This window comes from Miniopterus natalensis, chromosome 8, assembly GCF_054644295.1.
Source record: "Miniopterus natalensis isolate mMinNat1 chromosome 8, mMinNat1.hap1, whole genome shotgun sequence".
In the NCBI taxonomy this organism is placed as follows: domain Eukaryota; kingdom Metazoa; phylum Chordata; class Mammalia; order Chiroptera; family Miniopteridae; genus Miniopterus; species Miniopterus natalensis.
Window position 1 is genome coordinate 14,494,334 of NC_142088.1, and position 25,879 is coordinate 14,520,212.

Here is a 25,879-nt window from a genome sequence, read left to right on the forward strand (position 1 = left end):
TGTCAGATTGTCAGTTTGCTGAGAGTCTTGCCAGCTTTAGGATTACCCATTTTGATACTCTTGATCTTATCAAATACTGTTTTTGTCATTAGTTGGAAGATTCTGATACAATACACTTATGAAACGTTAATTGATTTCTATTGGTTTTTAAATAACTATTTAACAATAGTGTCTCTTTTAAAAATTTACAATGAGTTGAATGTATACCCCTACCCAGCTTGATTTTAATAGCAGAGATACTTGAAAGAAACTCAGTACATTTATTTGTATATACATTATTTTGTTTGCACTTACATTCATTTAGCTTTCTATTTATTATAAAACTCATGGTTATCCAGTATATATTCCTCATTTAAAATTTAATTTCAAAATATGAGTAATAACTTTGTTTCAAAATAAAAAAATGTATTGGGAAGCCTCATATCTGTTCTGTCCCAGCCACACTATTGCTGATAAGCCCTACCTGTTAACCACCTTTCTTATTGTATATCTTTTGTGAATTTCTTTATGCAGATGTATGCAAATGCTCTCCATAATAGTACACAACTTTTTGTACATTTTCTTAGTAGCATAGCTTTCCATGAATTTTCATTATTTAACTAGTTCCTAACTGATGGATGCCTGTTTTTCTTTCTTTTGCCTTTATAAACAGCATGACAGTAAGCAATCTTTGTTTTAGATGTGCACAGGTATATTTTTAGGATAAATTCCTAGAAGTGGGATTTCTGGGTTAACATGTTATCTTATTTATCTTGGCAGTAGAAGGATCTTATGAAATATCCAGACTGCCTAAATATTCAGACTAACAATGTAGATAGATCATCAGCAGATACTGTTTGGACTGTCAGTTCTCATGTCCTTCCCCCTGCCAGGATCAGGGGCATATAGGCCAGCCAGCTCGTTTTGGAGTATATACAGCACCATTTGAATGAAAACTCTGCACAGGATTATTTTTTAATATCTTAATTGAACTTTTATTTTGTTACACTATAAATTTCAATTAGAATATTCATTAATACTATGCCTGGGATGTTGTGAACATTCTCATTTAACCAGACCAAAGTTGAAGTCCATTAGGCTCTTTATTCCCCATGTTTCTGTTTGAGTACGTATGTCACCTGTAGCTATAATGCTTGTGTAACAATTGAGAGATTTTATGAGAAAATGTTATGCGTAAGTAGAAACTAAGACAAACACTCATATTGTTTATCCTTCTGATTTAATGAAAAAACTACTTTAGTATTTGACATTTCTCTAGATATAGAGAAGATTTCGATTTGTTACTCAATTATGCTACCTTTGCTAGAGAATTCGTAGGTGCTGGGGAAAACCTCCCCAAATTCTCTAGTATACAGATCCTTAAAATGGTAATGATTACTCGTAACTCATGCCACAGCAGTGAATGTATGATGAAATACAAGAATGGCTTGAAGTTGGCATGTCATATGATGTATTTGTCATGCAGACATCATAGATAATATTTTGAAGGCAACTTACAAAGCATGATGTGCTTAACATAACAAAGGGGATGAGAATCTGGGAAGAGAGAAAATCCCTGGTGAGGAGCCTCCTCCAGGGTTGGTAATTTTAGGCTTTACGGCAGTCATGTTACACTGTGTAAAGTTACATCATTACATGTCCTTCCTACTAGCCTCCTGAGGAAGAAGTAAAGGACTCAAAAGCACACTGGCATCTATGATATTTTCAAGATTTTAATTTCTAGAACACCCCTTGGGGTCAGTATCCGTTTCCCCTGTGCCTGTCACCTACCACCTTTGTAATACCAGTAACTTACGTGACGATGACTAGGTTGTCAGAATCATCTGTGAAATCTTATTTTATTCTATAAACTATGGCTCAGAAGCCAGGGAAATGTTTAATATATTTGAGAGCTCCATTCCAGATGACTCAGTTTTTTAAAAATTACATCTAGTTGCTAAAAGAAGTTTTAGGTACTTGGTTAGTTCATATGTGTGGAAAGCTTAACCATTTTGGGTAACTCAAGATTATCGCACTTAATCGTAATATGCTATACTATATTTATAAAGATGTTTATTACCAGTACTTTGGAAGCACTAACCTATATAATAAGGAAAAAGTTTTGTTTGTGTATGTGTTTCTAGAAAGTTGATTTATATTGTTACAGTATGCAGGAATGTGTGAGAGCCTTTCCTTTGAATGAAAGGTTAGCAATAAGAAAATTCAGTGTGGCACCCATGCTTCCTTATTTTCAGCCTTGGAAGTATTACTTCAAAATATCAAATCCATTTAAAATTTCTTATAAGCCTTGGTAAATACTTTTCTCAGATGATTTTTTTTCTTCTTGCTGCGATTTAAAAAAAAAAAAATCTCACTTTTTTTAAAGTTGTGAGGAGCCTAAAAGTGAGTGCTTATTACTCAGAAAATAATCTCTTACAGAAGAAGGTAATTTAAAGAAATCAGGAGTGGAAGTTAATTTATTTCCTGGAAACTTCATATTGGTTCAAGCTTCCCCAGTTGCCGTGGCTCCTATCTAATTACCATAATTTTATTTATGTGCATGACATTAGATTTACATAAAGGAGACGGATGAAAACCGGACACACCTTTAAGCACTTGGGGAGAGAAGCAGGTTGGGTTTAAAAGTGAACAGTTTGCCAACAGTGGTGGTTGCGGGGAGGGGCAGGGAGAGGGGTGGATGGAGGTGGAAGAGGGTATGGGGGGTAAATGGTGATGGAAAAATAAAATGAAAAATAAAATAAAATAATCAAGCAGTCTGCAAATCAGCTATGCAGTTCAGGGACACCTAGGGGTGCAGTATTAACAGGAGACGTCTGGTAACAGGAAGCTGTGACGTGAAAGAAAAATACTGCTATTCACAGCCTTACAGGAGGCTCTGCTTTGAGTCTCTAGATTCACTCTATTCCTGTGTGACTATTTCCATGTGACTCTTCCAATCCCCACTTGTCTTTATGTTATTTTATGGGCTTCTTTAGGTGAATACAGTTTTGTGATTACCATGTAGAATTAGAATGAAGAAATTTTGGAGAAAGTTTTTTGTCTGCTTATGTTTATTTCCATGTTGAAGGTTGGTAATGGGTGTGGTTGTAGCAGTCCATCTGCCCCAAATTGTTTTTAAAAATTCATATTTGTATTTTGATAGGTTTTCCTGAGCTCATTTGGAACTGACTTGAATATAGAGCAAAAGTTGCTAAATACATGTTACCTTGCACCAGAGATCTAGAAGGTGCACACTTCGGGAACTATGGGAAAATAGTTCAAACTGGAGCATTTGATTTGAAACATATACCGTGCTTATTTTTTAGGTGCATTGAATATTTAAGGTCATTTTGTTAATTTAGGAACATTAAAAAAATGTATGTTGCAATGTGGATTTGTTTTTCAGAAAACTGAGTAAGCTATCATCTTAAGATATGCTGTATTTGATAGGTGGCCCAAAACAGTCAAACAAAAGCAAATGCTACTGTATTAAGGTTCTTAATGACTTCTTCATTATCAACCTGTAGGGGATAAAAACTCATTTCAGAAGAGTCGGGGCTGGGAGTGGGAGGAGACAGACTTGGTTCTCTTTGAACAAGTGCTTCACAAAGCAGCGTTGTCATAAGTCACTTGTCAAATGTAATTTTTTAAATTTATTTTTTCTGAGAAAGCTCTGTTATTTTTGGAGAAAATAAACCTTGCTTCTGCCTAGAAAAATATCTTTGAGCAAATAAGGTGAATTAACATATTAGGGATAGAGTGACAGCCCATAAGACAGTTTTTGGTAGTCTTAACATTGGTTTTACTGAGCAGTCTTCTTGGCTTTAATTTTGTTTTAAAGAATACTCAGAAACCATTTTTATGTGTGCTCAAAAGGATGTTTTTCACAAATGAAATGACTTAAAACTTTATTGTGATTGGCTGACTTGTGGCTATGGTCCTTTATTTGGTATTTTGAATTGAATTTCAACATGGGTTGCTTATACCAGAGAATTTGTACTCTGCGTTCAAACCTGTACCTGTCACATGAGTTCCAGCAGTCGGCACCTCAGAACAATTCACACAGAAAACATACTGCTTATTAACTCATGAGCAGTGGACACAAGGGAAAAGATTTGTTTTATTTTATCTGAAAGAAGCAGAATCTTTTAAAAAAACAACAAAATCTCATTATCTTACCTTTTTCCTTCATGGTTTTTAATTTCCTTTCGTTTTCTTGTTCTTCTCCTAGGGCGACGTGCCTTCAGTTGCATACCTCTTACAAAATGGAAGCGACCCAAACGTTAAAGACCACGCTGGATGGACACCATTGGTAGTATTCTATTTGCTTTTTATTTCCATTCTTTTATATTTTATAGTTATTATAGCTGTTAGTTATGTCGTTGTCTATATACCATTCTCTGCCATACATATACTCTTTTAAGTCAGAAAACTTGTATTTTCACCAAGTAAGAGAAAATGATTGTTTTTCATCTAGCTCTTCAGTTGTGATAGGCACGAAATGAGCTCCCTTTTGACTGACTACCTCTAGATTTAGGGAACCAGTTACACCATATTGCTGAATTTAGCAAACGTGTGGAGAGGTAACTGCTACAACCAACACCAGGCTCCATTCTGCAGCATTGCATGTAATTGGAAACATTTCATGGAACAGAGAGGTCAGAGAAACTAGGTGGACTAGGAAGGTATCACTAGGCAGCGATTCTTATTGAGGATCTATCTCAGCCTCATTTATATACCCTACCCAATTCCAAATATAGACAGGAAGTAAAACTTGGCTTCCCTAATCATTTTTAAAGTGCCTGCTTATTATTACTAAAATGCAGTGTGAAGAATAGTCTGGAAAAAGAATGGCACAAATACATGGAAACAAGTGCCATATAGGCTAATTGGCTTAGGGCAGTAAGCATTTGAATATAGCCATAGATGTGAGTTGGAGATTCACAAAAATTGGGAGATTCTTATTAGGTTAGGTGCAAAAAAGGTTTAAAGTGGTACAAAATGACTTCTCTTTGCTAAATTTAAGCTGGGAGGTTTAGTTTAGTCTTTGTTGTTTGGACTCTGGGCTGTTTAACCTTTTAACAGAAATGGGTTTTTTTTAAGCCACTAAGGCAAATTGTGGCCTGATGCCTAATTTGGATTCCTTCCCCCTAGAAATAAACCTATAGACGTTTGTATGTACCACCTGTTATGAAATTAATAGCACAATATGCCCGAGATTTATTAGAATACAACAGAGTGGCATTGTTAGCAGATCCTTACATGTTCAGGAAAGATTTGCACGTGATATATCTCTGAACATTCCATTGTTACCAGTTCTGTCATTCATTCAGTAAGCTCTTTTTGAGGATCTACTCCATGTCATTTCTGTTATCATTGACACCAGCCGTACAGTAATCTGTAGCTTCAGCAAATAAGAGGCTTGTCTTATACACATTCTAGAATATTCACAGTATTGCATGGTTATGCACATGTGTGGGTGCACCACTTAGCTTTTGGCTAAAGCACCTGATTTAGTGAATTCCGTTTAGCCTTGGAGAATTTCAAAGTCTATGCGTGACTTGGTTGTTGAAGACTTTCTAAGTTTTTCTTTCTTTTTTGTTGTTTTATGTTTCTTATTGTAGAACAATGTAGGAGCTATAATTGGTTTGAAGCTACATTTTCTTTTTAAAAAAGCACTCAACCTAACGCTCAAATGCAAATGTTTTTTCATGAATTGCATAGGTCTTTATCACCATGTATCTTATCAGAAAGATTATGAATAGTGGCTTTTCCTCTGTCAACAACTTATGGTCTCTATGAGTATTTAGGTAAGAACCAATTTGCTGACTGAGGCTCACATTAATTTTTCTAAAGTAAGGTTTTATTATGATATTACCCATTGCTGTTCTTCATCACTCTTCTCACTCCTTTTCTTTTTTAAAAAAAATTAGCATGAAGCCTGCAGTCATGGGCACCTGAAGATAGTGGAATTGTTACTCCAGCACAAGGCATTGGTGAACACCCCTGGGTATCAGAACGACTCACCACTCCATGATGCAGCCAAGAATGGGCACGTGGATATAGTCAAGCTCTTACTGTCCTATGGAGCTTCCAGGAGTGCTGTGTAAGTAGTTCAACGTGGAGACTTTTTCATTGACTTGAATTCCTAAATCAAGGTCTGTGATGAAGCAGATTTTTTAACCCAGTGATGACTCTCTTCTCTTTCTCAACTAAAGTTGGATGTGACCATTAAATTCTGGATTTAAAATCATCATTCATGGCCTTTTTCTTTATGATACATATTCGAGGGAGATATGCTCTTTTAATTCAGAAATAGTTGTCCAATTTATTTTAGAAGCTTTTACTTTCTGTACAAATTCAGTTAGTTTTTATATTCTTTGGGTTGATTAATGCTTTTAATAGGAAAAGAGAAGTATAGAAATAACTTTTTTATGCTTCACAATACTTTCAAATTTTTTTATTGATTTTTTTTCTTCTTTTTTTTTGTTTTGTTTTTTTGTTTTTAGGGAGAGAGAGAGAGAAACATAAATGCGAGAGGGACACATGGTCCACTGCCTCCTGCACGCCCCCTACCAGGGATTGAGCCCACAACCCCAGCGTGTACTCTCTCTGAGGAATCAAACTGGCAACCTTTCGATGCACTGAATGACGCACAACCCACTAAGCCACACTGCCAGGGCTCAGATTGTTTTAACTATTCATTCCTTCCTGCTTTCTCTGCATATTTAGTATAACAACAATTAAAATATGTAAGAATTCAGATGTTAGGCAAGGAGAGTTGAATTATTTCATAGATTTTTCACATCATTCAGATGCAGCTCTGGGTAAATTGTTTTGCAGTGTCAGGGCAAAGATGCATTAGTGAGTGCTGGCTGCTGCATTTTAAAATGGTCATTGTAAAGATCATCAAGCAAATGCTGTGTGTGGACTTTATATCTTTAATCCATAACTTGGTTCATGTCTCCCTATATATTATTTTACTCTTTTCAGTTAATGAGGTAATTGAAATGGAAATGCAAGAACTGTCTCTGTGTTCCCATTGCTTCTTTAGGTTTGGAAGGAACCCACAAAGGTCAGACTTACTCTGGTTAAGAGGCAAATAAGAATTACAAAATACAGAGCTTCTAGGTTGTAATTTTTATAGGTAACCATGTAACACAAATTACTAATGCAGGAGTACTCTACCTTGGAGCTGTTCCTTTCAGTAAGTGTGTTTAATATCCTTTCTTCCCCATCACATGTGATAAATTAATTGGGGAAAACTCAGGGGATGAATATTCTTTTTATTAATTAATTATTTTTTTCTTGCTTTACATGCATGCACACACACACCTTGAATTCGGCCCATATATAGATATGAGATACGGACCTAACAGATATGACCCTCCTGTGGGTTTAACAAGCCATTTGATAAAGCAAATGGTTGCTTGGGTCAGGTGAAATGGAATAGTTTCTATCCTTGGCTTCTTAAATCAGCCATGACTACTTTAATGAATGGGGCACTGGTCAGGCGTTAGGGAATCCAAGTTCTATTTGTGACTCCATTATTGACTTTAGAGCCTCAGGCAGGTTAATTTCTGTGCCTTGTGTCCTCACCTATAAAACATGGGTGATGCCTGTAACTTTTCTATTTCTTCAGAGCATAGTGAGGATTAATGAGCCCAAACACAGTGTTTTGTGGCTCATACACCATGAGTCTTCTCTACACTGTGAAGCTTATTAATATACAAGGTGTGGGCATGAGACACTGAGTGAATCTGCCTTCACAGGTGCCTTCTCAGATAGATGTGCTGTTTTAAATGTGTTGGACCTTGCATTTGTAATTATAAGTTAGAGTTAGAATGATTTGTGGTTTTATCTTTAATTTTTTTGCCCTCAAATTTTGATACTAAAATTATGCCCATAGCTTTTTCAAGGTATTGGGATGCTTTCCACCTTCTCTGGTGGAATATGAATGGTGTATCTTACAGAAATACACCCCCCTACGCCTGTTACATCATTTATCTGTTTTGATAACTTGCATATTATATAATACTTGGAGAGCTCTCCAGTTTTGTTACTAGTAGCTATTACCACTCTGAAATACTAATGTATTAACAGTAGATTGTAGACACTAAAGACCAGGTGGATTTTTTGTTATGCTATTAAATTTATCCTTAAATAGTCCCTGTAGAATATAAAAAAAATGTTGCCTATTTTGCAGTTTAATCTGAGGCTGTGCTTTTTAGGAAGATGCCCAGGTATATCATCCTACTGATGCTTAGCACAGGGCACACCAGTGAGACAGGGTCTGTAAGGAAACACTGTCCCTAGTCTGTTTCTCACATGTATATCAATATTCAAACCCATAAAGTCTCAGGCCTTCCTGTATATATTTTTAGTCAAATGTTGTGATAGTTTCTGTGTATTGAATGGTAAGAAGTACTTTGTTTCCACGTATTTCAGGGCCCTATAAGTGAAGTAGGCCAGCATCACGTCCATTGATATCCACTGCACTACATACACAGGAAGTGGTGGTTGATGGAGTTCCTGTTACAGCATGTTTGACAGAACACCTAGGTCCTCACACCAAATGTGGTCTCATTCTTATTACTCAACATTTGGTATATATTGATTGATATTACACCTTTGCTGCTGCTGTAGAATTTTATTTGAATTATTTTAATTGGAGGTAAAGCAGACTTGTAGAGAGGAGTAAAGATTTTTGTACCTTAGCCTTGGGTGAGAGAAGAAAACCCAAGACAAAGAAAATCCAACCTTAAAGGTACTTTTGGTGTGTTTAGAAGAGAGAAAAGGTAAAGGGATCCACGTTAGAAAGTTCTGTATTCTGTTATGTTTTGTTATTAAGTTGTCATGAATGGTGCTAACACCACATACCTTTAAATATTGGAGGAAGGCTCAAGAACTATCTTCTCAGTAGTAATTTATAAAATGTGAAGATTACTGAGAGCCTTTTTGTAGCCTAGGAAGTGGGGAGGGTCAACAACTCAGTAATATAATTAGGCACTGAATGATTATGGAAGATCAGAGAAAGAAAGGAATATTACCTACTGCAGAACCCAGTGAATTTGAAAGCATTTTATTGCATACTGTTGTAGGGAAATCTTAAAACCTCATAAGGCAAGGCATGATAACTAGGAATTAACCACGTACAATATTAATTTAAAATACTGATACTCTTTATTTGCCATCTTCATGATTTTAAAGTCACATTTTACTTAGAATACTTTAATATGCGCTTTGAACTTCTGCTGTGCAAACTTTGGCATTTTCTAAGTGCACCTTGCATTTGAATTTAGTTTTAATTCATTTAGCTCTTGAACTTCTATTTTCATGAGAAATTGACCTCTAGTGAGCTAAAATAAGAGTCCATTACTCAAGAGGGCAAATGAGTTCTGTTTTGACCTCAGATAATGAGAAAAGATTCATCTTCTATACTTCTTTGTTGCCCGAGTATTTCTACTAATAACTGTTCAACACTTCTTTGGTGGCCCTCCTTCCCCACTGCCTTCTTCATGCTATGTCCCCGGTGGGAACCTAAGACAAGAGCTCTTCAGTCACATCAGAACCTTCTGAGTGTAGAGAGTGTCAGGAGCTTTTTTTCTCTTTTACAGATAGGTAGTTTAGGATTGGTACTTGGTCTGCATTAGCAGAGTTTTCCTTGGAAGGATGTAGAATTCTTAATTAGAAAATATGATGTGGACCATTGGTTCTTTCAATATCCCTACCTAATTTTTTAAAAATTAATCTCCTACAACAGAGATAATTTATGTTTTATAGCATTTAAAAAAAACATGTTGCTCTTTTGAATTTCTGTGCTTTTTCCTGCTTCACAGCAAGCCAAGTGACTTGAAAAATTAAAACCTATGTGCTTGCAATTTCATGGTTGTTCATAACGGTTTCATTCATGGGCTGTCTCTTAACAGTTATAATAGGTTTAGCATCAGTAAAAATTCCTTTTTGCTTATGTGTGTTTGGGATTGAGTGGTCTGTATGTGCCAAGTGCAAGTTTAAATTTGCCCTTCTCTCCCCCCTTTTAATAGTAGGGCAACTCATCAAGGCCCAGTTGTAGGCACATGCCTGTTATATCATTCTTGAGGAGCAGAGGACATTTCAGGCTTACACTATGTTCTGAACTCTGCCTTTGGGGTCAACCGTTTAAGACTTTAGTTGAACTGTTTGATAAGTACTTCTTTTTCATTAGTCTTAGTGATGAAAATGAATCCTAGTGAATGAAAGTATATTCAGGGTCATCTAGTACATACTGCTTGTCTTTAGATTTGTACCGTACAGGAAAATGAATATCCCCTCCTATTCCAATGTTGTTAAGAAAACAGGTTTCTATGTTTTTCCTTGCTAAACCTCTAAATTATCACTACAGAGCACACATGAAGTATATTATAAAGTTGGGGAAAATGAATATAAGGGCCACCACTACAGATGTAACTCATGTTCCCTACTTCATTCTGTTTGTCTTCCAAAAATGCAAATCAGTAATTTAATAGATGGCAGTTATTGAGCTTTCACTATCTGCTGGGCACTGTTTTACATGCTTTTGTTGTGAGAATTCATTTGGTCCTCACAACAGTACTATAAAATAGTAGGTTGTATTATTGTTCCCATTTTACAGATGAGGACACGGGCACAATAGGTGAAGTAACTATTCTAAAGACACAACTATTGAGTGGCAGAGCTGTAATCTAATTCAGGCCATCTGATTCTGTGACCCCAGCTCTAATTGCGGTGCTCTACTGATCCCATCCCTCCTGCTTACAACCTTTGAGGGAGCTTCACATTTGTCCTTAGGATAAACTTTGTTCAGGGCCTCATGTTGTCCTTAGAATAAAGCCCGACTCCGATGCCACCCATTTGTTCTTTCTTAATCTGGCCACAGCTTACATTTCCAGAACAGCACCTTTCTTCCCTGTGCGTTCTCTCTCTCTGCCTCTCTCTTTGTGTCTCTCTCTTTCTCTGTCTCTTCTTTTTCGGTCTTTCTTGCTCTTCTCCTTTCCCTCTTTTTGGTGGTCTCCTGTGCCGCCCTAGCTCACTTCAAGGCTTTGTGCACACTTTCTTCTCTGCTGGGAAACTCTTATTCTATGTCTTACACTTCTTTTCCTTTTTTCATGTCGGGGGAGGCTTACCAGAGTTTTAAGTCCTTCCTGTTTGCCGCCCTCTGCTTTGTGCCTAGGAGCTCTGGGAGGACAGGAACTGCCTTTAATCTCATCAGTTCCTTAGCGCCTGAAAGAGCTCTCAGAGGTACTTGTTGAGTGAGTATTTGCCAAGCTGATTACCAAATGATATTTGTACTCCTCCATGTGCATACACATGTACTCATTCTGTGTGTGTTAAATAAGTAATAACTAAGTGGTTATTGCTAGTCCTGGTATATGAGTGTTGTGTATATTAATATATATAGCCGCTTTTTGCATAGAATCTATTAACTTGTATGAGTAGCAGTGATCCTCTAATATTTCTTAGTAGCTTTCAACAGCAAAAGCAATTACTTAGGAACGCTTAGATCTTCTGCCAAGACTTTAAAGTAAGTTTAAAATCTTCAGTCACTAAAAGTTTTACATGAAATATATTTTCAAAATTATGATGGAAAACCATAGCTAAAGGAATAGAGCAGGAATACCTTACAGGAAAAAAACTGGTAATATTTGCCAATGTTCTGTGTTGCGAAGGAACAGAAAAGAAACCCAGAATCAGAAAGGTATCTTCTTGGTTAGTGATCGTGTAATGTTTCAATAAGCAGAAAAATACAATTTTTAGGATTTAGTGTAGATAAAGCATATTGTCTATGTAATCCTTTGGAATTCACTGAATTTTAAGAGGCTTTTTTTGATAGGGCGTTTAGAGAACTGAACTGTCAAAGGTGGTGCATGTGACAGATGTTAATAGACTGTCATGCACTACATGCAAGTTCAGCAGTGAAGATGCTGTGTTTTTCTGCATCCCGAACAGAGCCATCATTATACTGGTGCCGCATCGGCCCAGAGAGTTTAATAGTAGACGCTTGTGCCTTTCCATTTTCACAGCTACATGCCGCCTTTGTCTCTAATGCCCAGTATTTCATGCCTGATTATTTCATCAGCTTTCCGTATCGTATTCTACACATGAGCATGCGGTGATTAGACCCAGCCTTGCCAGAAGGCTTTCTCCCATCGATCCCATTCCTTTCAGCAGTCACACTGTTAACGCCCTCCACAGGCCCTTCACGTTCACCCACCAAATTGTGGTTGCCAGTCCTGGGTTCAAGGCCATTGTTTGCCTATGTGTATTCTTTACGTGCTCTGGAACGCCTCTTATATTTCACCTCATTACTCGTGCTTCGGCTTATACTTTGTCAGTTTTATTCTTATCTGTTGAATGAGTATCTCTCCTCAGTAAGATTACAGGCGAGGATAATCATTTCTAAGTATTATGTATCTCTCCAACATGCCAAGTTTACGTGTTAAGGCTTTAGGTTAAAGTATGTCAGAAAATAGAGAATGTGCTATGTTTAAGAACATTTAGCCCTGCCTGGTGCTGCTCAGTTGGTTGGGCTTCGTCCCATGCACCCAGAGGTTGCCATCACTGTCAGGGCACATGCCTGGGTTGTGGACTTGGTCCCCAGTAGGGGGCATGCAGGAGGCAGCTGATAGATGTTTCTCTCTCTTCCTCTCCCATCCTCTCTGTAAAATCAATAACAAAAAAATATTTTAAAAAAAGGACATTTAGGGGGGAAAAGTCAATCTATAAGCTCCCTTGGTAACTCATTCTAATGAAATTATTGATGTTTAGCCTGAGTCCATGGTGTTTTGACAGATTAAAAAAAAAACTTTCCTATGTAGCAATGGAGAGTAAGAGATTTATCATTGTCTTCAATTAATAGGCAGTCACACTGATAGTCCCTTGTGCATGTGACATGTGACATTTCCTGTATAACCTATTTTTTTTTAAAGCATAAATTTAATTATGTACATTTTAAGCTGATTTTTAACTCAAAGCCTGTAAGCAAAGTGTGAGCTCATTCAAATATATCATTTTGGGGGGAAAATTTTATGACTCTTTTTGTGCCCCCATAATAAAGGAGAAATTTTGCATATGCTCTGACTTCTCCTGCTATGGTTTTTTGAAGGTGCCACTTAAAACCTTGTGTCTAATTTTAAATTTCAGTTGGTTTAATAGGCTCCATCTCCTATGATCTCCGATGACGCAGGGCTGGGGTTTAACTGATTCTCTTTCAAATGAGTATTTGTAATGTGCCATTAACAATACAGGAGGGCTGAGGGTCTAGTGAGTTGTGTATAAGCAGAAGCCGGCCACTGTCTAAGTAGAGAGACCACGTGTTTACAGGCCAGATGAGATAGCTTTGTGTGAAAGACTGTAAATGTAAATTAGAGTCCTGCTATTATTTTATGAAGCAGTTCTTCAGGCAGCAAAAACATCTTCCAAGGCCATTGTTTTAATTGTTAGTTTTTGGTAAAGTCCTCACTAGCTAATCGCTGAGGCACTTTGGGAAGTACTTTCATTAACTTTTTTTTTTATGTTACTATAGTGGCCTTGATTTGTATTTGTGTAAAGTAGGATACTACAGTTACTAGGCATTAAAGTGCATGTGACTGGGCTCTTAAATTTTATTTCTTCCAAGTGTAAATTCTACATTTGTCTTTGTTAAAAAGTCTTTATGTGTGCAAGGATTTGTTTGATGGCATATAATGTGACTTTAATTTATTTTTTTTATTCATTTTTGCACTTGGTGGGTTAAGACCTAGAAGATTGTTTTTTTTAACTCCGATTTCTGATTTTTGATTGTCATACTTACAGATCGTGCCTGTAAAGAGATTGTGGGGTTAATGTTTGGGCATAATAACTTAGGGAATGCAGTTGAGAAGTATCAGGTATAGTGTAGTGATGAGATTGGCTACCTTTGAAGTAAGCTGAAACTGTTGGCCCGAACTATGGGGATTTGCAAAGACCCCAATTCCAGGACAGTGACTTGCATCACTTTGTTGTAAATCAGAAAGCTGAGTTACAATTGATGGCAGTATACCTTGTCTGGAAAAAGCCTATTGCCGGAGAGAGGTTATACATTATTGGACCTGGGCACAGAGGGGACTCTGAGAATATGAACTTATAGCGTTTACCCAGCGCTGTCCCAATAAGAAATACTGACTGAACCCGACAGTCATGAATAGCAGCCATTAGAGAAACATTTGCAGTTCTTTTTTTTCTTAATCCACTAGCTTTCTTTTCCTACTATGCCATCAAAACAATTTTCTCTAAAGTTGTTAACGACCTTGTCTCTAAACCCAGTAGATGCTTCTGTATCCTACCCATGTGTCTCTCATCGCAGTGCCCTCCATGCCACATCAGAGGCGACACCTTCCTCCTCCCTCTCTCTCTAGTGTTCACTCTGTTTCCTTCCAGATCTTTTTCTACACGTTTAGTACAATTGTAAAATCTAGTATTATACCATGTTTATAATTTTATATCCTGTTTAACACATTGCATTTTTACGTGAACTTTAGTCGTCATTATATGGATATACCATAATCCTAAAAAACATAAAAGATTATGCCCTGGCCGGTGTGGCTTAGTTGTGCTTCGTCCCATGTACCGAAAGGTCGGAGGTTTGATTCCTGATTGGGGCACATGCCGGGGTTGCTAGCTTGACTCCTGGTGGGGGGCATGGAGGAGGCAGCCGAACCATGTTCCGCTCTCACAGCGATGTTTCTCTCTCCCCCCTCTTTCTCTCTAAAAATCACTAAAAATATTTGTAAAATCCATAAATTATAAAAGAAATGCTCATTTTAGAAAACATCCGCCATAGTGTGGTATATTAAAATCATTTTGAAACCGTATGATGGTAGTGGAATAGGAGACAAAAGTTGTATAGTTTTTACAGTTTACTGATAAATGAAGGACTGAAGATGGGCAGTAATGCGAGGAGTACTGGGACAGACAAGGAGAACACGACCCTAAGCCAAGCCGCTGGGCCTTTCTCTCTTGGTTTTCCCTCTTTGTCGTCGTCTTGCTGTGTGTGTCTGGAGTCTCCTCCAGTGTATAGTCTGTGCCTTGTGAATTAGTATGTGGTCAGAAGTCTGCCTCAGCTGTTCTCTGAAACATTCCGGTGTGTTCTGTGATGGTGTGATTGTTACACACTGTAGTGTGCATACGTGTTAATCTAAAAAGTGCCCTGTTTGCTACTTTGTTAAATTCTTTGTCATGTGGCATTGGTTTTCTTTCTAATGGATCCACATATCCATTAGTTTATCTCATTTCTGTATTTGTTTATATAGATGATAGAGCCTGTAATTGCTACCATGATTTTTATCCACATTTGAAAACCTCTCGTACATAGTGATTAATGATTTAAAGTATGAGTATGAGTATGAACACAGAAGAGTATAGAGTTGTGAAAAAATTCATGTGTGAGTAACAATATATTTAATTAAAAATACTCCCTCTCAGAGTCTGGTGTCAAATTGAAATTTCACCTCTCCCACTGAATGCAGCAGCTTGTGGTACTTGATCCTTACGCTTTGTGTGAATCCTGAGTCATTTCTTTAGTGAAAATAGTGTGGCATTAGGAGAGTTGAAAGAGTATTTTGCTGGTGCGTTCATGTAGTTAACCATGAAGTCTCCTCTTCTGTTTGCCTAAACCCCTGTGTTTGTCCTGCCAGTAACATATTCGGCCTGCGACCTGTGGATTACGCGGACAGCGAGACTGCGCGGTCGCTGCTGCTGCCGCCGGAGAAGAGGGAACCGTTGCCTGCCGGCCGCGGCTCAGCAGGAAGCACGGAGGTAGCTTCGGGAAGTTTATTTCTGATTGAAAGTGGTTATGAAGGAAGCATAATGGAAAAATTTCCAGTCAGTAAATTGCTTTTATTCACTAAACAGTTATTGAGCACTTCCTGCGTATTAGCTATTGTGAATGTGAAAACATAATTGGAACAGATGTATCAGCAGGTATTTGTTGACCCCCTCTATACTAGGCAGCACTTAAACGCAGTAAATATGACTGATAGAACTCCCTATTCTCAAGGAGCGTATGTTTTAGTGGGGGTAGGAAACATTGTAAACATGTAAGCTAATGGAAGTAAAATAATTGTAGGGACTCATAAATGAGTGCTGTGACGGAGACCCTGTAGAGTGTAATTCAGTGGGCGTCATGGGCTATGGAAGAAGCACTTTTTCTCAGGGTCATTGAGGAGGGTCTTTAAAGAACTGATACTGGTTTGACACCTGCGTGATGATAGGAGGCAGCCAAGTGGATATCTGGAGGACAAGTGTTCCAGGCAGAAGGAACACTTTTGTAGTAGGCCCTCAGTGGATGAGCTTGTCATATTTGAAGGTTAGAGAGAACGTCATTGTTACTGGCAACTAGTGAGTGTCTAGGAGTAACGAAAAAACACTGAAAGGATTTAAAGCAAAGAGACAACATGATTTAGTTTATGCTTTAGAATTTCACTGTAGCTGCTTTGTTCTTTGCCATCCTCGGCCTTGTCCTCACTAATCTCCCCCCAGTGGTTATAGGATGATGGCCATAGTTGCAGATGTGACAGTGTCCAGCGTTAAAAGGACGAAAACCTTTCCCAGAAGCCTTCCAGTGCACTTCCTTATGTCTCATTGGTCAGAACTGGCCACACAGTTGGTTTTGACATATGTTATGGTTGAAGATAGGGTTAGTCCTTAAGAGTGGCATCTGAACAAAATTAGGATTCTTATAATGTGTAGGAAGTGAGGAATGGATTTTGAGTGCACAGCCAACATTGCCCACTGCAGATTAGGTATACAAAGTGAGGATGACAGTCCCAATAAGAGGAACAGCTGCTCAGAGACAAGGAAGCATAAAGGACCTTGGGAATTTGAGAAACTAGAGTTTAGTGTGCGAGGAGCATAAGGTGTGTTAGAGAATTGACAGTGAAGAGCAAGGTTGGGATCAGATTGTGAAAGACCTTGAATCCCTAGGAGGGGGAATTCCCTGTGGAGGGGCACCCTCAGTGTGTTTTTAATGGAGTGGGACTGCAGAGGGTAGGCGGGAGCGGGGCAAGAACTGAAGATCAGCCAGGAGGCTGTTGTGGTGGAGCCCAGGTGTGCAGTGGTCATGGTGTGGGATGGGAAGGGTAAGAGGGTTTTAGAGAGAGAGGGACGGTTGACTGACTATGTAGCAACTACTCAGATGTGGGAAATAAGAGAAAGGGATATGTTGACATCTAGGGCCATTAGAGAAGACTTCTTGTCTAGTTAGGGCAGTGGTAATGAACTGGAAGAGAACCTAGAAATCAGGTTAATTTCCTCATTTTAGAAATGAGAAAGTTGAGACCTAGAAAGGTGGTGATTTGCCCTGGGTTAATCAGCCGTAAAAAATTTTTGAATGGATCAGTTAGAACACGAATTATTTAAATCTTAGGTCAGTACTCGTTCAGTCTCAGCATACTTAACAACTATAAATTGGCACTTATTTTATTCATTTGAACTTGAACTCTTCTGGCAGAACATAGCATAACTAAGTTGTCATTTGCCAATGTTCCTTTTATGTAAAAGCTAGAGAAAGATGATTTTAAATGTGTCAAAAATAAGGATATCTTTATGGCATTCTTGGAGTCTGAGAATATTAATGCCCTTCAGAAAAGAGCAGAGTGATTGTCCTCCCAGTTCAGCTATCCAGTTGCTATTGTGTTTTTATTAAATGTAGGAAACCTGTACTTTCTGCATGTCACATGGACATGGCTGGTGAATATTCTTTTGTGTCAGGTAGCTTTTAGCTAACTCTCATTTCAATTCCTGTTGGCTACTCTTGAATACACTATCCCATTGGTTTTTTTAATCAATCCATTCTAATCTCTAATGCTATCCGTTGGTGCCTTCTCTTTGTTTTTGTCTTTTCTGTCTCTTGTAATACAGTTGTAAGTCTTTCTGTTGAAGTGAAAATATTAGTCTTTGTTAGTAGAGCACTTCTTTCCTTTTCATGAGCTGCATTGACTTACTACTGGGGCAAATCTCACCTGACTTTTGTATTCTCTTGTCTGTTTTCATTTTCTTGGTTTTGAAAGGTAACTGTTTCAGTGTTAAAAATTTGTTTCTATCTTTGAGGTCACTGCTGTTCTAGAAGTCTGCGTGCTCTTTTGACTTTTCACATAATCTCAGTTTAAACTAAACAGACCAAGTTTGAGTTCAACTCTACTAGAATAAGTTAGTGGAGGAGACAGGGAATTGATCATTTTAAATGGGTATTTTGGGTTACTTAAAAACAAACAAACAAACCACCGGGTTTACTGGTGACAGAATGAAGTTGTAAAACCCTAAAGAGACCCAATTTGGAATCAAGGAAGCAAGATGCCCTGAGTATAAAGAGCTACCCCAAGTAATGTTTTAATTGGTGGGAGGGGTGGGGATAAAGAAATCGAAAAATAATTATTTAAGTGAACTGAGCATTAAGGTTTTGGGTGATGAATCAATGGAAATTAGTAGATAGAGTAAGCTACTTGAAATTCAAGCTTACATCAAGTGAAGGTCAGTTTAATAGCTTTCTCTAGTCTTTAAATATTGTTAACACTGTGGCATCTCCTTTTCTATTTACAGGTGCACACTGCTCGGCGTAGGGATGGACCTCTTGTTTTGATAGGCAGCGGGCTTTCTTCAGAGCAACAGAAAATGCTCAGTGAGCTTGCGGCAATTCTCAAGGCTAAAAAGTGTGCTGAGTTTGACACTACAGGTGAGGATTATTTACTTATTTTTGGTAGAAAAAATTTTAAATAGGTAATTCCATTTGTAGAACTCCATTGGGTATGACTTTATACTTTGAATCTTGTTATAAATCTAAAATCTTTCTATAGCTATAAACTACTTATAGGCTTAATGTGGTTAGGAAATGTAGTTTAAAGCTTTGCCCTTAGTTTAGGACAGAACAATAGGTCAGAAGAGCAAATTTATGAGTTTGCTAATGATAAATAAATTGTAGTGGTGTAATGCTTTAATTCCTCAGTTTTGATTTGAAAATAAAGGAAACAATGGCATATGCTTTTAAGATATTTGGTTTATGATCTGATTTTTCATGTTGGTGTCCAGATTAGAGAATGATAATAAAAGAACTCTTACACCTAAGTATAAAAATTGTTTTTGAAGAAAATTCAGGTAGAAGTTTATGAAGTGTAGACTAACTGCTATAAAGTGCAGACTGGTTAAAGAATTATATTGGTTTATACCTCTGCTTTTCTTAATTCCTTTTTTTTTTTTTGTATTCTAGTGACTCATGTCATCATTCCTGGTGATACAGTTCAAAGTACCCTGAAATGTATGCTTGGGATTCTCAATGGCTGCTGGATCCTAAAATTTGAATGTAAGTGTTAAATTTGGGAGAATTACAAAATGAATTCAGTAGACTAATTTCATTTTTCATAGTTCAGTGTTGCCAATAATTATTTAAGGAAGTTATACTAATTTTCTTACCTCTGGTTAGTTACTGCATTTGCAAAAGCTTGTCATATTTATGGTATCATTTTGATGTTCTTGATAAATGTCCACAGATATGTTCTGGTTTGAAAGTCTTTTTTCCTACAATACCAGCTATTTTAATGAAGCATAAATGGATTATATAGTAGACTTTTAAGCCCAAGCAACCCATATTACTATTAAATGATACATTTAACTTAATAAATGCATGTTTTAAAAATACTATTATGAAATGAAAGTAGTTTATTGCTTTCCCTCTATGATTTCTAAAAACTTATATGTAAACACCCTTTTGCTTTCTTAGCTAATTCAGTATGTTTTAGGAAGCTGCTGGGAAATTTAGACTGCCTTGTACTACCTGATTTGGGGCAGTTTCCCCAGCTATTATCTAAACCTCTCTTGAAAATATATTCCCGTTGCCTGCTGCTTTTTAATAGTGAAACACCACTGCTGTCAGAGCCTCCTTTCACCTTCCCTACTCTTATTTGTTTGCTTTTCTCAACCTTGGATTCACTGAGGACTTAAAGACAAATAAAAAGATAGCGCATACAGGGTTATTTTCTACTGAATAGCAAAAGTATCTACTTTTGTTACAGTGGCTAAACTAGAACAGTGGATTGACCTTTTTTGTTAACTAATGGTTTAGGAAAGAATAGTGGTGGTAAAGGGGGTCACAGGAGAAGACTTGTGATGATACAGTTGAGTATCGTGATTCTGGTAGTGGTTCCCTTTCACAAGGCTACACAGGTAATTAAATTATAGATCTACTTACACACATACCACACACACACAGACACACACACACACGAGTGCATGCATAACTGATGAAATCTGACCACACTGTGTGGATTGTATCAATGTCAGCTTCTGGCTTTGGATATTGTGCTATAGTTTTGTAAGAGGATAACATTGGCCCCTGGAGGAAGGTGCATGGGACTTCCCTGTACATGCCTTTGCAACTTCCTATGAATCTAAAATTATTTCAAATTAAATAGTGAAGGAAAAAAGAATAGCGTATATTTTTGATATGAAACTTTCTTTTTAAGAAGCAAATAATGGATCAGAATTAGTTTTTAAAAACTTTGTTTTATGGCTTTGTGCTTTGGAGGTTTTATGGTAGAAATGCTTGATTTATTAGAAATGCTTGATTTATTAAGATCTTAATTATATTAATTTAATCTGTAGTTTGAATTTGATTTGGTATGTAAAACTGTTTTAGCATTTGGTATTCATGTCCTTTTTGAAAGTTTTTTATTTATTGATTTTAGAAGAGAAAGGGAGAGAGAGAGGGGGAGAGAGAGAAAGAAACATCAATTTGCTGTTCCACTTCTTTATGCATTTACTGATTGATTATTGTGTGTGCCCTGACTGGGGATTCAACCCTTACCTTTGGACTATTGGGACGAGGCTCTAACCTCCCGAGCTACATGGTCAGGGTGATGTTCATTTCCTTTTAAACGCAGCTACCACTTGTCTTGTGATGTTAGCCTCCACTGATGTGTCCTGCCCAGCTAAGTGGCTGTGACTAGCCACCCTCTGTTCTTATCAGTCTGCTATTAGTCTCCCCCAGTCATGACCAGTTTAAAAACTTTGATGCACCTGGACTAATCATTTACATAAGAAAAAGGGTTTTTTTTTTCTGTCTCACTCCTGTGTCTTGAAACTTTTCCCTTTCAAATCTGTGGCAAGTCTAAAAAATTGATTTAAAACAGTTCCATGATTATAGATGCTTTTGTACTGAATCTGTCAGAAATCGTGCCAGTGGTTATAGGAAGGAATAGATTTTCACAATAATAAGTTCTCAGTAATAAAGAAGCCATGTGAAATTTTGAATGGTATTGCATTTACCACTTAACTTTGAATATATGGGTCTTGTGAATATGCTGAACTTGCATTTGGTTACATATATAGGCCACGTGATTCATGTCCGTAAAATCTGCCGCCTTTAAGAAATGGAAGTTTTTGTCAATTTAATGGCTTGGCCGTGTCATTTTTATAGAATCACTGATGGACTCAAGCTGACTTAATAGTGTGCTATTTGGTGATTCGCACAGTAGTGAATATCATTCTAATATCAGTGGTTCTTTTGGTGTAAGGGATGGATGGGATCTCTTAGTGAAGTTCATATTCCCGTCTTTTCTAATACAGAGTCCAAAGAGAAATAGGTGTAGGGCTGAGACAATTACTTTAAACAGTCTCCGGGTTTATAAAAAGTAGGCAAGAACCCTCAAAATACCTTTTTTCCTAATATATATTTCTCACAGTTTTCATATTCTTAGTCTTAGGCATCTGGTTTGATTTTTTAAAAAAATGTTCAGAGCTATTCAAAACTACCTGAAAACTATCTGTATATTAAACAAAGAAAATGTGGAGCAAAGCTTTTAAAATTAATTGTAAAGATTTGTGACTTATTAGAGCTAGATATTGTATTTGAAGTTATTCATTAGCTTGCTGGTGACAAAATCTATACTGGCTTAACTATGTAGAATCTTTAATATGATACCTTTTAATGGGATTTTCCACAAACCATGTAGATTCAAGAGGAAATTTTATCTAAATGATCTCTGTAGATAATTGACTTGTTTTACAAACTTAAACAAATTAACAAAAAGAAAAACTATTCAATTTATTGGAAGTTTTCTGTTTAAACAAACATGTTTTGTCTTAACTGGTCAGTATCCCTTATTTCTACATTATATATGTAGAATGTATTAGACTGGTACACTTAATGGACTTAGCATGAAGGTTCTGAAAATGGGCCATAATTTTACTGTTGTACTATTCTGTCTCATCATATGTATTTTATAGATATTTTACAGAAATGGGAGCTACAGACAGGAAAATTTCCTTCTTCAAGATTAAATTTGTGGCTGAGATTCTGTTTTAGTCCTGGTTTTCGCACTACCTCCTCACAGGGGACTTATAACTAACTCTGTGTAAGGGTGAATTTTGGCAGGGAGGTGACTAGAATGAAACAATGGAAGATACATAAATGTCCTTTCATTTTTCGCTTAGAGTATAAATAAGGTAGATCTGAATCCTAAAGATGTAAATGAGCTGTCAGTGAAAAAACATCTGACCTGCTCTTTTAGTACACTGCTTTCAAAATTTCCTCTAGCCTAACCTTAAAAAAAAAAAAGAATTCTACTTCTTCATTTTTCATCATTATGAAAGGAAGAGCAGATGGCTGTCATCTTTTCTTTAATAATCTCTCCCTCTTCTCCACCTCACCTAAGTTTAAATAAAATTGCTGCTGGAGAAGTTTTGAAAGGCCTCAGCACCTACGGGAATTGCTGGAGGAATATGCCAAACATTGACATTGGACTTGAGCCTGTGAGGTGGGGGAGGGCCAGATAGGGTGGTGTTTCTTTTTGTTGTAGTTGAGGAAGATGGAACCTAAAAGACAGTCATTACATCATTTTATTAAAAACCTCATAATCAGATTAACATACTTTTACAATTAAAACATCTTTCTTCAAATGGATATTAAAAGTGCTGTGGAAATTTAAAAATAAATGTAATTATTTTTCTATTTAAACTTTGCTAATTATAAAAAAATAAATATACCAAAGCATTTCTGTCAACTAAGATTGATTGAGCAACTTCATGCTTACAGAAACTCTTTACCAAAGATTCTCCAAGAATTAAAAAAAAAACTGTATCATTCTTTGGTCTAATAATTTCCGTTCTGAGAATTTACCCTAAGCAAGTAATGCAGATAAAAAAGCAAAAAACAAAACTCTTTGTCTTGTTATTTCTAATAGCAAGAAGTAGGGGGAATACCCAAATGTGAGAGAATTAAGAACATTCTGGAAGGTTTAAAGACATCCTCTGGAAAAAATTTATATTTTTATATGATTATTAAGACAGAATGAAAAACAGCATTGTTTCAATTTTAAAATGTATAGGACAATTATATCTTTACTTTCAACAACATGTAAGTGTGTGACTGCATACAGCAAAGGGATAATCAAAAGAAAGCCATAGTGGATTAGTAGGTAGGTGTCTGTTTATAACCATTTTAAAAACAACATGTCTGTTAAATGGAATTAACGTTCTCTAGGAAGAAATTCAGGGTCTCAAGTTGTAATAACATGTTCTTTTTAGCCTTTCCAAAGAGTAATTGGATAGGTAAAGGCTTCAGTCTCTATCAGGGAAATTAGAACCTGTGTGTATATGTCTCCAATCTGATACCGCAGATTTTTTATACCTGTTATGCAGACCTAGCAAATACATTTTGATATGGTGGTTGTCCTAATCACCATATTCTTATATTCTTACATAAATTTTTGAACTTTAAATATGTGGCTGAAAAAGAACACCAAGTATGAGTTTTTAAATTATTTTGTTAAGAAAATTTTTGGACATTAAACTCCCATTTGGTCATTTAACCACATCTATAAAGAGAAGAATTATTTCGATATTGTTACTTATAAAGTTTTAGATTTGCTACTCAAATTTTGCCTAAGAAAATTTTATGAAACAGTAACATATTTTGATAGAATTTTACCTGTTTTCTTAATATGCATTAAGTAAAATAAATACAGCATGTTATCATATTAGGAAATATGCTTTTATGTATAAATATATTTATAATTAGAATACTGGCTTAAAAGTATCAGGAAATAACTAGCTGTTAAAATGGTGTTTCTATGGGATCACAAATAACGATCTGTGGCAGTGTTTTCTGTGATATCCCAAATCTAGATATTTATCCTGCCATGAGTGGAGCATTTAACTTTTTTTTTTTACTTTTTTAACCTTTATTTCATTGTTCTTTCGCACTTTACTGTGAAATTTCATAACATAGCCTTATTTCTTCTTTTTCTTGCCTAGTTTACTAAAAGGCCTAATAGAAAAGCATGTAAGAAACAAATTCTTTTGTTTTTACAACATGGGTGTTATTTTTTTAATAGAATAAGAAGGGGAATCCTTCAAACAATTTTTTTTTTTTAATGTGCTGTTGTCTTGAGTTATTTAAGTGCATAGCTGGGATCTGATGACATATTTATTAGGACTTTTGCTTTTGACAGAGTGATGTTTGATTCTGTATTTTAATTGTTTTCATGACATTCGGTGTTAACTGAGTGATACTTAATTCTCAGTTTCAGTGCTATTTCAGTTACAGATCCAGATGTTTATGATGGCATGAGTGGTGCACTTAGCTTTCATTTTACTTTTTACAGTAGCTCCAGAAGAATAACAATTCTTTAACATATGGATTTATTTACTGCACTAGCTTTTGAAGAGACTGAGTAAATCTTCCGTGGAGGGCAATTTCTCCCTTTGGACATTTAGCAGATCTTCATCTTGAAGCTTTCTTCTGTCTTCATTGTATTCTGTAATCATTTGTGTAGCACTGGTTTCAAGAACCCCTTTTCCTACTCCCTTCCATTTGTATGTTCTTTTTCCCTCTAAAGTGGTGGAAAGTGACTAAGCTTAATAGAGATCCATGAATATCATCATTGGGTCATGCAGCTAAAATGAAAATACGCAGATATAGATGCTTTTATGAGGTAGGAGGTAAGAGTGGATACTACAGGAATACCTTTCTGTATAGTACAAGCTTCTTTTTGGGGGGGAAATATATATATATATTATATATATATATTATATATATATATATATATATATATATATATACACATATATATTGTAGCCCAGAATTCATAGGCTGCTTTAGTATTCAAATATTGCAGACTTTGCTAAGGTAGCCAGAGCTTCATTGATGACTTTGAGGTAAGCAGTACTTTGGGAATGGGCTGCTTACTATATATGAACAAAGTAATAATGATCAGGGCCAAAGGAAAGCTTACCTGAAATGTAGACCTGATCAGGAATACATCTGGGCTAAAAGAATCTCTTAGTTTTAATAAGATAGTAAGTCATTCCTCTATTTCTACAAAATGATAGCACATTACTGGGATCAATAGATACTATCTTAATATGCGTTTTTGACAAGTAAGTAAAACCATAATGGGTAACCAACAAGCATGGGCATAGCCATTTATTGATTTCTGTAATTAGACATTAGCCATCCACTTGTTACAGCAGATACCATCGGAGTATTCAGGGTTAAGTCCTTGGCTTTATAGACTGGAATGTTCATTTATCTAAAGATTCTGTTATGAATGCTCTGTAAATACCATTAGGAAAGGAGATTTAGAAAGGGGCTCCTTGCTTGGTAAAAAGTAGAAGTAATAGTTTACATGTAAAATAATGAGTGTGATGTAAGTCAGTGATTTGGCTAGATTGCTAATGTTTTGGGGGTTGGTGTTTAATATGGAAATAGTAAATGATGTAATGCGAACACACTGGCGATGTTTCTGGGATGATACTTTGACCTAGTCAGAAATTTTGAGACTCATTTTCAATACACAGTAAAGTTACTATTTTAATACTACCTTCATCAGAAAGATAGTTTTTTACTCAGTGAGTGATTATTAAAAATTATACT

General features: G+C 36.4%; 1 protein-coding gene across 1 annotated transcript in view; it reads left to right on the forward strand.

Annotated features, from left to right (window-relative positions):
- BARD1 (BRCA1 associated RING domain 1) overlaps nt 1–25,879 on the forward strand; it is a 51,079-nt gene that overhangs the window by 20,674 nt on the left and 4,526 nt on the right. Inside the window, exons 5-9 of the mRNA XM_087819605.1 lie at nt 4,211–4,291; nt 5,913–6,085; nt 15,651–15,771; nt 18,553–18,685; nt 19,217–19,309. Coding sequence (XP_087675731.1) covers nt 4,211–4,291; nt 5,913–6,085; nt 15,651–15,771; nt 18,553–18,685; nt 19,217–19,309 — 601 coding nt within the window. The remainder of the gene's footprint in view (nt 1–4,210; nt 4,292–5,912; nt 6,086–15,650; nt 15,772–18,552; nt 18,686–19,216; nt 19,310–25,879) is intronic.